Here is a 16,942-nt window from a genome sequence, read left to right on the forward strand (position 1 = left end):
ATGTGCCCAGGGCCCATTGCCTCCTAATCTGTCCATGCATCTGCCTAGTTGGTTATAACACAGTCACAGAATAAACATTGTAAAATTGATGTTTATAGAAAACTTTAGGTAATTCAAAATGCTTTTGTCTGTTGCTACTGTGTGACTTGATTTCAAATCTGAGTTATAGCATTGAAACATTGCGCAATCCGAAGGTAATCCGAAGTGGAAATTTACGAGGGGCACATGAAAGCAGCACTATTTATCCATACATGGTTGTAGAATGAGGAACAGAAAAATACCAAATTATCTGGCACAAGTGAAACCAGGAAACAAACAGGTCTCTGTAATATTGATGTTGTACAGATTATATAGACTGCATTGACGTGCCCCTCTGCTGGGATATAAACACATGCACCAGCGCTTCTCCACGCCTCCAAAACTTTTAATTTCAAATCTAGATTACATCAGTATTATACCACAGGCGTACTCATTAGCCACCAGCGCATGTAAGTGTCAGTTCATGTTGCTCGGCTTGGACTTTAACCATCGTTGACTACAACTTTAAGAAATGAATTACTTGTTTTTTCTTTTCTGCAGGAAATCACATGGAGGTGCTCTTGTGCTCACATGACAGCGTGAACCATGGCAGGAGAGATCAATGAAGGTACAGTGCGAAAACTTCTTATAGTCCTTTTCACACGATGCTGCCAAGTCGTTTTCTACTTTCCTTGATGTTTGGCGTCGCAGTGTCAGGGCAGTCAAAACACTTAACTGAAAAATTCAAGTTAAACGTGGACATTTACTTGAAGTCGCGATGTGAACTAAACCAGTGATAACTTTTGGGTACATCATGATCGGAATGGAGTCTTAAAAGCTTTCATTTGTGGTTAAGCTTTATTAGATTCCATTGCTAATGGTTTTTTTTTAAACAATATAAAACTTGAATATTGCTGTTGAGTGTCAGAGGTGTAAAAGGTTTAAGAAAATTTTTTTTTTTTTTTTTTTTTTCTCCTGCCACGTGAAACCTGTCAGTTGGTCATTGTAGTAATTAATCAACCAAGCACGAGACACACGCGACTGCAAAGCAATTACACAGAATCTTTAAAGTTTGTCTGTGAAAATATTCAGATTGGGATCAATTTAAAAACATCAGAAAAAACAAAGAAACTATAATCTCAGTTGGGATCATATGAAGTCATATGATAGGAATAAAAACGTGGCTCTAAAGATAAGATTATCACAGACTCAGCTCTGGATACCACAGATTTAAACAAAGATTCTACAGTATGTTTTTTATATATATATGATATATATATATATATATATATATATATATATATATATATGGGTTGATGAAATTCTTGCTGCTGATCATACTAGGGGTGGTAGTGATGCTATGTAGGTGTTGTTCCTTTTTTAGGCTCAGTTCCTGCCTATTACAGAGAAGTGTATGAGGCCATCCGCTGTAGGGCAGATGAGAGAGTGCAGGTTGAAGTTTTTCAGCGGTTGCTGCAAAGGACCGATCTCTCCAAGACAGTTTTAGGCCAGGTGAGGGCTGAAACACTTGTACTGTGATGCTCAACATGCAATGTGATTCAAACAGTCGAGGTTTATCCCATTTTCCTTCTAAGACCAATATATCCTATTAAGATTTAGATGGAACTGAAACCCAGAATGAGCTGAACATTTTTGTTATGTGTATTGGATTCTTGTGCAAAATGGCATGAATGATTATAAAATACTCACAGATCAGTGAATTAAACAGGCTGTAAACTGTGTTTAATCAAGTTAAATACTTGAGTAGTTGACACCTGAGCTCAAATCTTTGTTTGATTATGATAAGATGTTAAGTCTTGCTAGTTAATATTAGGCAATACAGATAATGTAAATGATGCAATGTCTTACCAAAAGGAAGACGACAAAAGATTTATATAAACTATGGGGCTGTTAAAGAACTTACATGTACCATGAATAACTGGCAATCAACCAGATTTTTCCCTTTATCACTAAGATATATTTTAATGTGACAACACATCAATGTTATGAAATTGCTCTAAATATTCTGGTAATCTAGAAGTTTATTTTAGAGTCTCTTCATTTAGCAGAGTTTCTCTTTTCTTGTCCTTTTAGCACACCCTTGCCTTTGTGTCTAGTGTGCACTTTTTGCATAGAGGAATGCAAACCACAGTTGAATTTAGATCTGAGAGTGAAAAATGCCTTCAGGTCATATTGTCTTTGTCCTTGTCAGATTGCTGAGCATGTTGACGCCACAGATGGATTCCTGAGCAAGTTGTCCTTCTATAAAGCGCTCGCTTTGATTGCGCTTGCTCAGCAAGGAAAGCAACCAAGCCCCAAACTCTTAGAAAACTGCATACAAGGTAGGGAACAGAGTTACTGTGGCAGCTGTGCAGTAAAGGTTTTGCTTTATGAGTTGCTTGGTAATTCTTCTGTGTCCAAGGGAAACCTCCCTCTACTGTCAAATTATTTCATCCGTGCAGGGCCAATGTCTCTCTTTTATTGACTCACATGGATTTTCAACACTGGCACACATCCGATTACATATTCTGCATAATATTGTAATACTACATCATCGCTACATGTTTGCATTTTCTCACAGCAGAGTAAAATCTACCATTTTTATTGGATTCTGCTTTTTTTCTTATAGATTTGTTTTATTTTGGTAGAGAAGCCTTAGCTTTAAGTGTTACATTCCTTCCTCCAGAGTGGGAAGATGATAGAGGAGAGTTTTATGGTTTTCATAGAGGTAGCCATTATGCTGGTTAGACTTAAATCCATTCCCACCCTTCTGTAATTTCTTAAGGCCCTCTCTGTTATTTTAGGTGTGGCCAATATGGCATGCCACTTCATCTTATGTGCATGAACAAGTATTTTTCTATTTGTCGTAGTAAGTTATGTGCTCTTCGTGTCCTCGCTGGAATTTACAGGAAGGGGTAAATAACCAAACACACGTGCTAGTGAGAGGCAAATAGAGTCAGACACGTAGAAATCTGTTGAGCAGAGAAAAGTGGTTTTGACACCAGCATTCCTCACAGCTGGGGAATTCGTTTCATTCTGACTGTATTGATTTAACCCTAACAACAAATATCAGAAGTTGGTGCCGGATGTGTGCTTGACAGAGTTACCAAAACCTCAGCTGGGTGAGCCGAGGGAACTGAGGGCATTGAGGATGCAGCCAGCTCAGGAGGATGTACTGATGATGTCTCAGACTCTGGACAAATTGCTGGCCAGAGACACAGTCCAGGTGGAGCTCATACCTGAGAAGAAAGGCCTGTTCCTCAAGCATGTGGAGTACCAGGTCACCAGCCAGGTAAGGCTTCCCATCAATTCTGCTACACATAAATTGTTGTTGGAACATCGGGAACAAGAAAAGTTCAAAAAGTTTGGTTTTAGTTTTTTCTTTTCTGAATGATGTGTGTGTGTAGCATGGCTGCACTGAGAATTATTAAACATAAATATAAATGTAGAGAGACATTGGATTATGTTCTCTGGAGCTACTATTACACTAATGCCAATGTTTCATGAGAAACACCTCCAGTCTACATGATGAGAAATATCGATATGAACACTTTCACTAAGCTACATTTACAACAGAGAACTTACAGTGATGCTGCAGGCTCTTCTACCTTCTCTTATCGTCTTCTTTTTTTTGTTTTTTAGCGTTATAAAATATCAGTTTACCGGCGTTACAGTGATTTTGACGTCTTCCATGAGGTTTTGCTTCAGAGATTTGCCTACAGAGTGGTGCCAGCCCTGCCACCTAAGAGGATGTTAAAGGGAGGTAAGTTACTCCTGAACTCTCTGTCATCTGTAATACTTACTTCTTTGTTTCTGCAGGTTCTCTGGTTATTGAAACATTTTTTTGTGCTCAGGCCATTGGTTTGTTTTTTTTTTTTTTTAACTAACATTTACTAAACTGTAAGTTGCTAACATATGGATATCCAGTAGGCCCTGGTAGCTGAAGATCGTTTTTATATGGAATAAATGTAGAATATTTTTTGAAGCTGAAGTACACAGAGTTATTACTGCGGGTTCTATTGTTTGAAACACAGTCATTGCCATTCATCAGCATTATGCCTCAAAGAAAGCAGGAAACAGGAAACTAGTGATGCATTAAATGAGCCTGTTTCATTTTACAATGACTTATTGTACCTTCAGAATCATAATAATGTCAATACCCATACAAACTGAGAAACGCCCTGAGGAACACTAGATCCCATGTCTCAATTAGAAAGATCAACAAATGTGTCTGTATGTATTGTATGTGTACAGTGTATGAGGAATTTTGAGAATCACTGGATTTTAGTAAGAGACTGAAAATAGTAACAGTAATTTGCTTCACCGACTTAATAATGTAAGACCAAAACACTGTTAGAATCTTCCTTTTATAAACTGGGCACCTACGTTGTCCACAGTGCAACTTGACAACCAAAGGTTTTGGCTTAATTAAAAGTGATACATTATATATTACATATGCATTTATAGCTCTGACTCTGTCAGTGTTACCACTCCTGGTTTTTTGCAGCTAAATTGATTCCAATTGATTTTGTTTTCTGTGGTATCTGGCCACAGTCCTGACATCCATCTCTGAGCGGGAGTTCATCGAGGGGAGGAGACGTGCTCTGGGAAGATTCATTAACTTGGTGGCACGACACCCCTTCTTCTCGGAAGATGAGCTGGTCAAGACATTTCTCACCTTCAGTGGCTCTGTATGTGGTTTCCCTCATTTGCTGCCTGCACTGTTGTCTCAGCTGTTGCACAAAAGACCGTTGTCGACAATTAAATGCTTCCTGTTCCAATAGCTCATTGTCTTTTTCCACTCATCCACTCCTCGCCCTTCTTCCAAAACAGGATGTCCAGACTAAGCTGCGCGATGCTTACAAGAAAATGGGTGATGAGTTCATGACCAACAGAATTGCAACCCAGGCAAAGGTTTGTCACATGCAGAGAAATCGTGGAGAAATCCTTACAGTTTCCTGTAAATAATTACCTGCCTTTAAAATATAGTTGGATCTCTTTCTAGGAATATCTCCCTGCTGATATTCAGACTCAGTTCTCAACAAGCAGAGAGCTGATTAGAAATATCCACAACAGCTTTCTCAAGCTGCGGGACAGAGCTGAGAAAATGGCAGAACGCTCTAAGGAGAATGCAACTGATCTCCTCATGTTTGGCAAAGAGCTCAGGTATTTTATTACTATGGGTATAAAGTCTTTCTGTTGTACCAGAGGTTTTGAAATGAGAAAACAAATGTTGTAATAAGATTCAAATCCTCCTCCGTGTTTTTGTGCCTCCTCATGGTTGTTAGCTTGAAATGAGTTTGGCAGACAGTAAAGTACAGCAGAACATTGTGTCACTGTAATAATGCCTTTATTTTGCAGTACACTGGGCTCAGATGCTTCGCCTCTTCCCTCCTTGGCCTCTTCACAAAGCACCTGGGGTACCCTGCGTCAGTCACTGAAGAGTCTGTCTGTGGAGTTTGCTGTGCTCTCTGACAAAGCTGCTCAGCAGGTACAGCCCTCAGTCCTTCATCCACACCACCTACTCTGCTGTGCTTGTCCAAAACTGGCACTGGGTAATAAATGTTGTTTTGCCAATGTCCTCAGGGCAGACGGGAGGAGGATGATGTTGTGGAAAAACTGAATCTTTTCCTGGATTTGCTGCAGTCGTACAGAGTGAGTCAGTTTTACTTTGGGTTTTTGCCTGGCTTTTTAACTCAAGTTCACTCCTGGGGGTCCCCAACCTTTCATAACAGTTGACAGGTTTAGTTAGTAAGACCTTATGCATGATGATCAATTTCCAAGGCAATCCGCTTACTTTTCCAAACGCAGGAGATCGATCGCACTTGAAAATGTTGTTCTTAGTAGTAGGTGGATCATTCAAATTTAACAAGGTGACTGGTAGACAGACATTGCCAATTTCCATATCCTCTAAATCCCATAAATCTGTAATTATAGATAACATATATAGTAATTTTATAAATAGTACAAACAATTCTACTACTAAAAATACTGTTCTGTGATTGTGTTTTTCTTTAGGACCTTTGTGAGCGTCACGAGAAGGGAGTGCTGCACGAGCACCAGCGTGCTCTGCACAAGTACAGTGTGATGAAGAGGCAGATGATGAGCGCCACCGTTCAGCCCAAAGAGCAGGCGTCTGTGGAGCAGCTCGAATCAAGAATCGTTCAGGTACCGAATCTCTCTTAGGCTCTGTTGCTCCACATTTCAGGTCAGTATAGGATGGTAGATTAAATAACGTAAGTTGATCATTAAGAGCTTTTACTCTGAATTAATCAAATCAACAAACTCACAAGGCTGAGTCTGACATGTAACACAGTAGTTCATCTTACTGTTTACTATGCTATCACTGTTGGTTTTCATCTTGTGACTGCAGTTCCTCCTAGTCTGTGTGGTTTGCCTGTGTGTTTGGCAAACTGTTTGACTATATAGTTTCAACACCATTGCCCTTAAACATTATGAAATACTTCCCACCAATGCACCTGCAGATTGAACTTTTGGCTTGGGAGTTCTGTCGGTTCACAGTAGCCATGTTTTTAACTATTACTATATAACTATTCAGTTTCTGTAAACGGTCTCTTTCCATGAGGTGTTATTATTATTACATCCACAGATAGGGTGTTATAGATTGTGCTACATGATTAAAATGAAAGTAGGTTACCTTGTTCCAGAAGCTGGAAGATACTGATTCACTTTGTCTTCCTCCACTCCCCTCATCTGAGAGGGTAATGCACCTGACCCAGGTAATCAGCTTGGAAAACAAGCCGGGCAGTGGCGCTAAAGGACCTGGGGTTTCTGCCTCTAATCTGGAACAAAGTGATAGACCATCAGATGTACTGAGAGTCCCACTACCATAGCTAAAACCAGATTTTAATAACATTTCAGTCACAAGCTTAGATTAATGCATCTTTTGATTTTACAGTCCTAAAACTGAGATTCTTGTGATGGTGGCACAGGATTAAGCAGAAGTTAGGATGTGAATCCAATCTAAAGCCAATTAAAACATAATGAAATTATCCTGGGTTTCTCCTTGCTTTGATAACATTAACAGAGCTATATCAGCCTGATCTTATCACTGGTATCATTATTTAAACTGTTATTTGATTATGATTAGAAATTAGGATTTGTGTGTGTTTACCTGATTATCATCATCTTATAAGTGCTTATTATTTCACGTTTTTTTTTTTCCTGCTTTTAATTCTGTTGATAGCAAGAAAACGCCATTCAGACCATGGAGCTGCGTAATTACTTCTCCCTGTTCTGCCTCCATCAAGAGACCCAGCTTATCTTCACCTACCTTCCAATCACATCCCATATTCTCGGGGCTTTTGTTAATTCCCAGGTCCAAGGACACAGAGAGGTGAGACTGCTCATCTGGAAAAAAATTTTCAGACACTTCTCTACATCGACACAGCACCAACCCAGGAGGGTCAAATCAATTTTAAATGGGCTTTTAAAGACCAAGAAAATAGCTGAATGATAAATGTTATCACTTAACAGATAACAGAATGATAGATGATTTCACTAAACATATAATCTCGGATTTGAGTTTTCTTACATTTCACAAGAATAAGTGAATTTCTCATTCACCTTTGCCTATTTTAAGATCATATAAAACACACAGTAACATATATATTTCTTTGGTTAGATAGTTTGATCTGAACTTAATCTCTTGTCATGTGCACTTAGAATTTTGTTATGGAAACTTAGATAACAAAAAGGTGACATTCTGTTTATTTTCCAGATGGGAGAGGTGTGGACAGAACTCCAGCCGAAGCTTGGCTGTCTCTTCGGTGGAAATAATGGATTGAAACCCTCCATCTGAAACCTAAATATGCATATGATGCACAACACTACCACTGATGAGGATCATAAACTGGAAAATCATTTGCTCTGTGAGCTAAATCAGAAGCGTATAATGCACAACATGTTTTCTTCTGCTACATCTTCTATAACACAATACACTTCTCATTCGCTAAGAGGATTTTTATGTATGCAGCTTCTCAGTTTTGGGGGTTTTAATATCAACATGTCGCCTTTAATTGAAAGGGATGTGTTTGTGGCTTATGTTTTCCTCTGCTTGATGAAGATAAAATGTCCATTTCCGAATCAACTTTTTATAATTGCCAGTGAGGAAGTGAAATCCTCTAAGGACTACAAGAAGGATGACAGAATACTCATACACTTCAACTTATTTCATAAGCATCTGTTTTTAATTTAACCCTGTAAGAGTTTTATACACTGAGATAGTTGAGAATTTTTATTACCTTACAAAAGAATGGGATTATTTTTCAGTCATAAAAGAGTTATGGTTTTAACAACTTTAGAATTATCTCTATTTGATAGAGATTTTAGATTATAGGGATGTGTAGAAGCTTATTTTCTATGGAGTTTTCTTTATTTTTATGCAGACTAATGTATTTGCTCAATCTCCTTAAACTATTTGCAAGACTCCCTATTTTATCATATAAGCTACTTTTTAAAAGACCTGCAAGATATAAAGGTGAAATCATAACCTCTGGCACTAGTGGCATAATATGGCAGTAATAACACTATAAGCTATTGAGTAACTACCAAAGATGAATGATATGCACTTAAATGAAATACACATAACAGGATTCTTACCACATATTTCTATTTAAAAATTCAACAATCGGTGCAGGATCAGTTTGGGCCATATCACCCATACAAGAAGGCTGTTCTTCAGATCTGCAAATATCATGGTTTAAATGCATAATATTGGCACAAACGCAATCAGAGAGCGAGCACACAGGTTTTTTTTTTGTTTATGAAAACTATAATGCATATTTGTCTGTGCACATGCACTCTATCAGAACAATATATATATATACAATTTTAAGAGGAAATTGTCCCCAGTCATTTTTGTCAGCAAACTAACATAAATGACAACAATATGCAAATCAGGATAGTGTACAGAGTTCAACACAAATTTTATGAAGAAACGACAATACCGCACATGCAGTATTAAACACTTTTTGGCAAAAATGTATTGGGAATCAAGTCGACCTACACAGAGTATTAAACCCAATATTACTGTAGATACTGTAAATATTTTATAAAAGAAAATAAATTGTTGCTGAATACTTTTAAATCAGTAATCCTGAAAAATCAAATTACAGAGCTGAAAATATTATTTCCAGTGTTGACTTTTCTATGGTGTGAAGTACAGTATAATCAAGAATGAATGCAAAGTATTCAGCTGGCTGTATTTCTAAAGAATGAGAACACACAGGTTAAACCATCTCACAGCACCTCCACCTCCTCCAGTGTGTGGCTGAGGATCACGTCATGACCCTGGAACTTAAAGTATCCAACAAATTTCTTCTTCTGCAGCATTAAAGGGAACCACAGGATATCATCAGCCCACATTTCACTAAAAGGAATTTGGTCGCATTGAAACCACTGAGGCCTCATTTCTGGAAAGTAACAGAAAATAATTAGTATGTATCCCATTAGTGAAATACTTTTTTTTTTTTTTTTTTTTAAATCATCTTCCTTGTGATGTTTCAGGAGGATTAAGATTTATTGAGTTTATTATCAGTTTTCTCTGGTATTTTGGGGCTCCTTCTAAGCAGGAATGAATAAATCACTTCAAGGAGTTGCACAATTATAAGTTGCTGATAGACATTATTAGTAATTCAGAAATATTTTTAAACTCCACTCCTGTTTTTTCTCATCAGTTCTCTACAAAGAAACTGAATGTGCTTTTAAAGTGAAACAAAAACTTTCAACACAGCTAAAGGATAGGTTTGTGTGTTTTTAAGTCTGTATTGAAGCAATTGTCATTTACTCTTTTCCTTAATTTAAATTAAATTAATCAGAATAACTATAATTTACTTACTAAAAATGTATGATTTATTATTTCTCTGCCTTACCCAGACTGCTTCTGAACTGACAAACCTTTTCTCTAATTAAACTCCTTATGAATATTTTTAGCTTTTGGTTCTTTTTTTTTTTTTTTTGTGAAATCTGAGTTAAATCCACATCCTCTCTTTTCAGTTTTCACTGAACCTAAGCACATTTCATTTGAGCTTCTTCCTCTCTTCAACAATCGGTTGTTTGACTTCTCATGACCTTCAGACCTTTTGGCTCACTGCTAATGTCCGACTCCTCCACGAGCAGTGGTTTCTTATCTGTCTAAGGATTTCACCCAGTTCACCTTGACTAAATTGTCCTCAAATACCCGGTCTCTGAGGCATTCCTTCTGCTGAGAGCCTCTTCTATCCTCTGTGTGGTTTCAGTCTTTTATACTTTACTAGTGAGAGCAGACATATAGGCCATGTTGTCTGTGTGTGTTAAGTACTATACTTAGTTACTGCTATGTTTTTGTATTTCACTACACTTACATGAAGTAACTAGGTCCTTTGCAAATTAGGATTTTACAGAATGAACATATGACCAGTTTGTTGAGGGCACAATATCTGCTCATCAAATAATGTTAGTCTGTAATTGAGTCCCTGAAGTGGCATTTTCCTGAAAGTGGTGAAAAAAAAAATCCCTTTGCTATAAGAGTATTCAGAGCCGCTTTTAGTAGCAAAACTTGTTAAAACTATTTTCTAAATTAAAGTTTCAATTGAAATAATTCTGGCACTTATTCTTACATTACAATACATATCTTTACTGCAGTGACTGACTTTTCACATTTTCCAAAAGTAAGGTTTTAAGGGCTCAACTGAGTATGAAATACATATAATAAACCCAAACTGGTTTTTCTGTATAGTAACATGTACCTTTGATACACTGAGTAAATTTTTCTGACGATTTTTGGTGTTCTTGTATTTAAGTATGATGCTGAATGGTGGACTTTGATTTATTTCATAGTAAACCATTACTACTTTCACCTAAACAACCTATTTAAATTATTATGGTCTGTTGTGTTTTAAAAGTGTCCATAAACATTACTGGACAGACTGTAAACTAAAAACCCAGAAGGCCTCATTGCTACATGGGCCATTGACTGGCATCCTAAGAACACAAAGGAAGTCACGATTAAGAGGAACTAAAAGTAAAAGGAAATTTTTTCAACATTACAGGGTTTTTTTGTACACAAGTAACTTAGAGTGAAGTACAATATATAGTTCCTCTTCATTTCCATAAAATCCTTTTATAATGGCAACAAGTGCCATTTCTCTTTTTTTAAAATAACCATATAAAAGATTTCTTTCTTTTTAGACTTTAAGGCTATTGTTCTGTTATTTACTCAGACAGTTTATAAATAACAGTTTCTATTTTTTTTTTAAAGAGTAAACCCCCTTCATGCTTTCACTTAGCTCCCTGGTGTTTGTGATTATTCTACTAGATACGAAGTAAAAAATGAAATTATACATGAATTATGTCTTAACACAAAGTTTAGTGTGGTGCAGTGGAAATCATACCATCTGACTCTGATGGCTGTCCATTGTAAGTGTCAGCTCTGAAAATATGGACGTCGAGCAGCTGCGTTTCTCCGACAAATTCAAATTTGATATTTCCGACCTTCTCGAGGGCATTCACCGTGAGCCCACTTTCTTCTTGCAGTTCTCTGAAAATAAAAGGATCAAATAAATTTTGGATGATGTGTATTTTAAAAACAACCTCACAGTTCACTTCACACAGACATCAAAAGCAACTAAAAACGGTGAAGAGATGATATCGCCGTTACTGAGACACACCTATTTGTGTAGGCCAGCTGCCATCTTTATCTTTGTCTTGTTTATAAAAAACATCTAGGGAAAAGCCTAATTGTCTTCACAGCTTTCTTTTAGCTTTGAAACAAACTTCCTGTTGCTGGTTCATCACAAATCGCCCTTAGTTTGAATATACTAACATCTTATAAAATTGTCTGTTCCCCTCAAGAAAATCTACACTCTTTACAAAAACACATATTTGAAAGCTATGAAATGCTCTGTTGTTGTTGTTGTTGTTGTTGCTGCACATTCATAAATATGCACGTGTTAGTTTATTGCTCAACACTCTATGACTAATGAGATGATGTATTTACCTCCTTGCACCATCTTCAATGGTTTCTCCTGGTTGGACTTTGCCCCCAAAGCCGTTCCACTTCCCAGCCCCAAACCCTCTCTTCTTCATGCCCAGCAGCACCCTGCCCGGCTGGACCACCAGCACCAGGGTCAACAGCTTGGAGTTCAACATCTCCCCTGTGTCACAGAGGAAGATGGGACATACTAAGTTATATAAACACTCTAAATACCACCTTAACCAACATCAGCTGTCAGATTAACCATTTTGATAGTCACCTTTGCGTTAACATCCTTACCTTACTCGTTTCTGTGCTGCAAACTGTTAAAAAAGACAAATCAGACGCTAAAAGCGTTAAATTGTTAATGGATAAAATCTGCGTCTGCACACTGAAAGACTCCCGCGTGCAGCTCTATAGACGCCGTCACGTGATGCGCTGATACGTAAGAACATGAATGAGTCTGATCAACGCAAGACTTGAATCGCCCGGTCCATCATTTGTGTGTGAGATCAGTTGGATGTGTTTCTCTAAAATGCGCTCGACTAGAAACTACAGAGGTTTAACGTACCTATGTCTTAGTGTGTCAGAAACCAGTCACTCAGACTGACCTTACACATCAGATGATATAAGATCATCCAAGATTCAAGAATTAAAATATTGTAACATCGGTGCTAAAAATAATCATTTATTTAATTTAAGATGTATTTATAGAAGATAAGATAAACAACAGATACAAATTCTTGATTTATAGCATCTGTTTCCAATTATGTTTATGAAGGGCTCAGGTTTACAATGAAAATGAATAATAGATCAAACTAATAATCGATAATAAAGGAAATGACCAGAGATATAAGAATACAGTAAGGTAAGATTTTCCCTGATTTTCAGTGACGACATTTCATTTTACTATATGTATTATAAGAATACAAAAAACTGACGAAATACATCAATTACATGAAAAATAAAATTTCATTATTTAAAGAAGGCCAAGTGCCTGATTTCCTCAGGTAGACTGAGGTAGTTTGAGATCCATAGTAAAAGGCTTTTACAGTAGTATAAGGATGTTGTGGATACATAAAAGTAGGTTAACAAAGAAGTATGATTTTTTGTGATATTTAAACAATACTATTCTAGGTAGGAACTATTGATACCATTGTTTTGCGTTACGGGGACGTACATAGACGTTACACGCAGTGTGTTTTTTTTTAACCAATGACAAGTTGTATTTCCACGCAAGCGCATTTGGGTATGCCGTACACATGACCCTCCACAGTAAAAACAATGTGGTGGCTGTACCAGCAGAGGAGGCGTCTTCACTCCTCAGTGTGTTTGCTGAAGAAGTTAAAGGGTAAAAGTCCAGCTGAGCAGCGCTGGTTGATGCGGCAGCTCAAAGACCCGTATGTCAAAGCTTCTCACGCCCAAAACTTTAGGTGCAGAAGCGCCTTCAAGCTGCTGGAAATAGATGACCAGTTCAGGGTGTTACGGCCAGGATACAGCGTGGTGGACTGCGGAGCTGCACCCGGAGCCTGGAGCCAGGTGGCGGTCCAGAGGGTGAACTCGGCCGGGACAGGTGAGAGGAGAGACAGGTAGACAGGTAGACAGGTAGGGGCAGACCAGACTGTGTGGTCAGCGAGGCCTGGCAAGATGTTCTGGACACACTGATGACAGTGATGTTGATTATAAAGCCAAGAATTACAGGTGGATGGGTCATTTTTTTGGGGAACAATGCGATAGATTGATAAAGATTGGAACTGATCAGTGAGAATAAAGAGCCTGTCATTTATTTTCATTTATAGCTTATTTTTGACTCATCTTAGTTTAAATAATATGAGATTTTTTTCATTTTGACTTTTGTCTTGCTGGATATCTGTCCTGTAAATCCCTGCCAAAGTCTGTGAGACTCATTTTATAGTGATAGTCATAGTGGTACATGCCATGTATAAATCCATTATATGTTAATACTGACAAAATAAAAACAACCTCTGAATACTGTTCCTAGATCCAGCGTTACCACGTGGCACAGTTGTTGGTGTTGATCTGCTGCACATACCACCTCTGGACGGCGCTCACTTCCTGTCCAGTCACGATGTCACCGACCCCACCACACACGCCAAACTGCTGGAGCTCCTCCCCGACAACCATGCTCATGTCATCCTGAGTGACATGGCGCCGAACGCCAGCGGTTTCCATGAGATGGACCACGAGAAGATCATCTCGATGTGTTTGTCTTTGATAGACTTGGCTGAGAAGGTCCTACTGCCTGGAGGCTCACTAGTTTGTAAATACTGGGATGGGATCCTCGTTCAGAAACTCCAGGCGAGGCTCTCGAGTGTGTTCAGCAGTGTTCGCACTTTAAAGCCACATGCCAGCAGAAAAGATTCTGCTGAGAGATATTTCCTTGCAAGAATGTACATAAAGCCAGGGAAATGATAATAGCTGTTTTATATTTATCTAATGTATTTTCTCTAAATTTACTATTTGGAAAATCTATATGATTTGTTAGGATTTGCAGAAGTGCCCACTTTGTTTTTGATGACAGAATAATAGTATGATCATCAAAAAGAGGCTCAGTTTATACCCAGGATCAAAAGGTGGCACTGTTGAGGCATCTGTCAGACTCACAGCTACAGCCTCAGACACATCACATACTGTCACTGCTGATTTTGTTCCTGGAAACTTAACACAGTAGCATCATTGGATCAGTAATATGTAAACCCATGCAAGAACCATCAGTGTGATATTCCTCAAGAGCCCAGTGCTGTGTTTTCTCTGAAGTTATTGTTTGCCCCACAGTGTTTGTTCTGCACACTCAGTTTGGTATTTGCTTTGTTACATAAAAGCATTTACCAGTGCTGCTTATGCTAATAATTAGCACTGCCAGCCATGTAGAAAAATGTAATCATTCCCTCATTGAGAGTTTATGAAGGGAAAAACCTAATGCATGAGAGTCAGATACAGCATGACTAATGGGAAGTGGGATGATACTGAAGCTTGGCACGCTGAAAGTGTTGTTGGGCTCTGCTCTTTCTGACAGTGAAGAGATGGCCATTTCCTGGAAAAATGTTTTCAGGCCAGTAAACAGATTTTCTCTTAAGAGTTGTTTTAAATTACTGTGCTTGGATACTTTGGAAAGTACAATTTATCTTGTTTGTTTTTGTGCTTTTTCATACACATTTGATTCAGTTCTGGCCAGAGCTCGTAACCACTGGCAGTGAAGTGAAAAACAGCTGCATCATATATTTGACGCCACAGGAATCTGTACAGGGGAATCTCTGTATAGAGAATGTTATTATAACATAATCTGTACATAATTGCACTTCTTGGTTTTACACTGCAGTGATTACATTCACCAGGGGCATAGCACCAACATTGCGGACCTGTGCATATGTTATCTCAATGGGTCTCCATCCTCTTATAAAACATCAACTCTCAGGTAACAACCAAACATATGCATTCTTGTTGGTTGTTGGGATCCTCAGTATGTTTTGAACTGCTTTTTATCAAATATTACTCACATAAATTGGCGAGGCCTCATCAGCATCTTCATAGTAATAAATAGCCTGCTAGGCAACAGTTATATAGTTTATTATGACTGCTGTGTATAATATTTGGAAGTATTGTTTTGACAGGTACTGGTTTTAATTCTGTACTGTTCTTGTGCATTTCCATGTTGTATTTATACTGTACTTGTAATTTCAATTAAACATGAAGCTTTATGGAAGTAATTTTGTTCAGTTTCAGGGTTGGATGTGTACCCAAATATTATGATTTTTTTTTTTTTCTTTCAACTCTTTTCAGCTGAAGACACATTTCCTAATACTGAAATTTTTTTAAGCAAATAAACTTTGAAATGACTGACAAATTATCATTGTTATTAAAATCTGATCATTTTTTAATTGATTTTCTAATCATTCCACAAAATGAAAATTCGAAGCCTCATCAAACCTGAATTTGCATTTCTGGCAGCGAAGGAAGAGATGGCTCACATGAATAAATTAATAGGCTGCTATTTGGCTTTTCAGTCCCAGGAGTGATGAGTAATATGGTATGAACTGAAACATTCATGTCTGTTGGTAAAATTAACTGTAGAGACATAGACTGACCTCTAAAGGTGATTGTTTGGAATAAATCGGAGCAGCCATGCCTGCTGATGAAGCTGATAGTGAAAGATGTGAACAGATGACCAATTTTACTTCTCATTACTTGTTGATTATTCAGCCCTTTGCTATTTAGATTTAAATTATTCTAAAATTACTGTGGGATTTATGCAAATTCCATTGGAGCTGAACACACGGGCTCAGGATGAACGATGATTCATTCACAGGTTAATTCATTCTTCTCTGGCCAGCTGCAGGTTCAGATGTAAATACTGGTAAATTAAGAGAGAAAAACTGACAAATGTTAAATTCAGATCAGATGCTGAGATACTGTAATCGCCTGAATTTTAAAACAACAGCCACGCAAATACCTCTTTCAGATTGTTTTGTTGACCATATCCTGTATATCAGAGGGGACACAGCCTAATGCCCTTCACAACTTTTAATGTACTTCCCATTAAAAATATAGTCTCCAACATATCAGTAACTTTCCTCTCTATTTTCTGTAAAATTGTGCATTAGAACAGGCTGTGCACTCTGCCTTGTTGCTTCACCAGACATGTTGTAAAATCAGAAAAGCTCTCGAATGGTTTGAAATCTGAAGCGAATCATTCCATCACATGCATGCATTCATAAAAACTGTATGGCTGCTGGACTTTGGAGCAATTAATAAAATTTCATGATATGCATCAGGTGCAAACCACCAAATTATGTTTTTGACACAGTAAAACACAAAAACCTGGTGCATTTTCTAAAAGAAGGGAGGTTTCCTTTTTAAATTTCACTCTGTCTCCTTAATAAAATCAGTCTTTTCTATATTAACACAGTGGAAGTCTGAAGTTTACAGGAA

The 16,942-nt window shown here is 37.8% G+C and overlaps 3 protein-coding genes across 5 annotated transcripts; 2 read left to right on the top strand and 1 right to left on the bottom strand.

Annotated features, from left to right (window-relative positions):
- The first annotated feature begins 271 nt into the window (after positions 1–271).
- Positions 272–9,149, top strand: snx8a (sorting nexin 8a). Of its 3 annotated transcripts, XM_026325799.1 has the most exons (14): positions 272–488; positions 580–646; positions 1,403–1,530; positions 2,231–2,360; positions 3,120–3,310; positions 3,661–3,781; positions 4,573–4,709; positions 4,852–4,932; positions 5,024–5,184; positions 5,380–5,509; positions 5,605–5,673; positions 6,037–6,186; positions 7,226–7,375; positions 7,760–9,149. In XM_026325799.1, exons 2-14 carry the CDS (start codon positions 625–627, stop codon positions 7,838–7,840), a joined length of 1,551 nt encoding a protein of 516 aa, XP_026181584.1. In that variant the 5' UTR covers positions 272–488; positions 580–624; the 3' UTR covers positions 7,841–9,149. The 3 variants fall into 3 exon arrangements, with proteins under 3 accessions (XP_026181584.1, XP_026181585.1, XP_026181586.1); XM_026325800.1 differs by lacking the exon at positions 1,403–1,530; XM_026325801.1 differs by lacking the exons at positions 1,403–1,530; positions 2,231–2,360.
- Positions 8,786–12,409, bottom strand: nudt1 (nudix (nucleoside diphosphate linked moiety X)-type motif 1). Its single transcript, XM_026325802.2, has 4 exons — positions 12,293–12,409; positions 12,017–12,173; positions 11,412–11,557; positions 8,786–9,452 (listed from the first exon to the last, which is right to left on the bottom strand). Exons 2-4 carry the CDS (start codon positions 12,166–12,168, stop codon positions 9,280–9,282), a joined length of 471 nt encoding a protein of 156 aa, XP_026181587.1. The 5' UTR covers positions 12,169–12,173; positions 12,293–12,409; the 3' UTR covers positions 8,786–9,279.
- An 859-nt stretch (positions 12,410–13,268) lies between these two features.
- Positions 13,269–15,720, top strand: mrm2 (mitochondrial rRNA methyltransferase 2). The gene is made up of 2 exons (XM_026325245.1): positions 13,269–13,565; positions 13,995–15,720. The coding sequence occupies exons 1-2, from the start codon at positions 13,277–13,279 to the stop codon at positions 14,423–14,425; spliced, it is 720 nt and encodes a 239-aa protein (XP_026181030.1). The 5' UTR covers positions 13,269–13,276; the 3' UTR covers positions 14,426–15,720.
- Positions 15,721–16,942: the final 1,222 nt, after the last annotated feature.

The sequence above is a fragment of the Mastacembelus armatus genome, chromosome 8 (assembly GCF_900324485.2).
Source record: "Mastacembelus armatus chromosome 8, fMasArm1.2, whole genome shotgun sequence".
Lineage (NCBI taxonomy): Eukaryota > Metazoa > Chordata > Actinopteri > Synbranchiformes > Mastacembelidae > Mastacembelus > Mastacembelus armatus.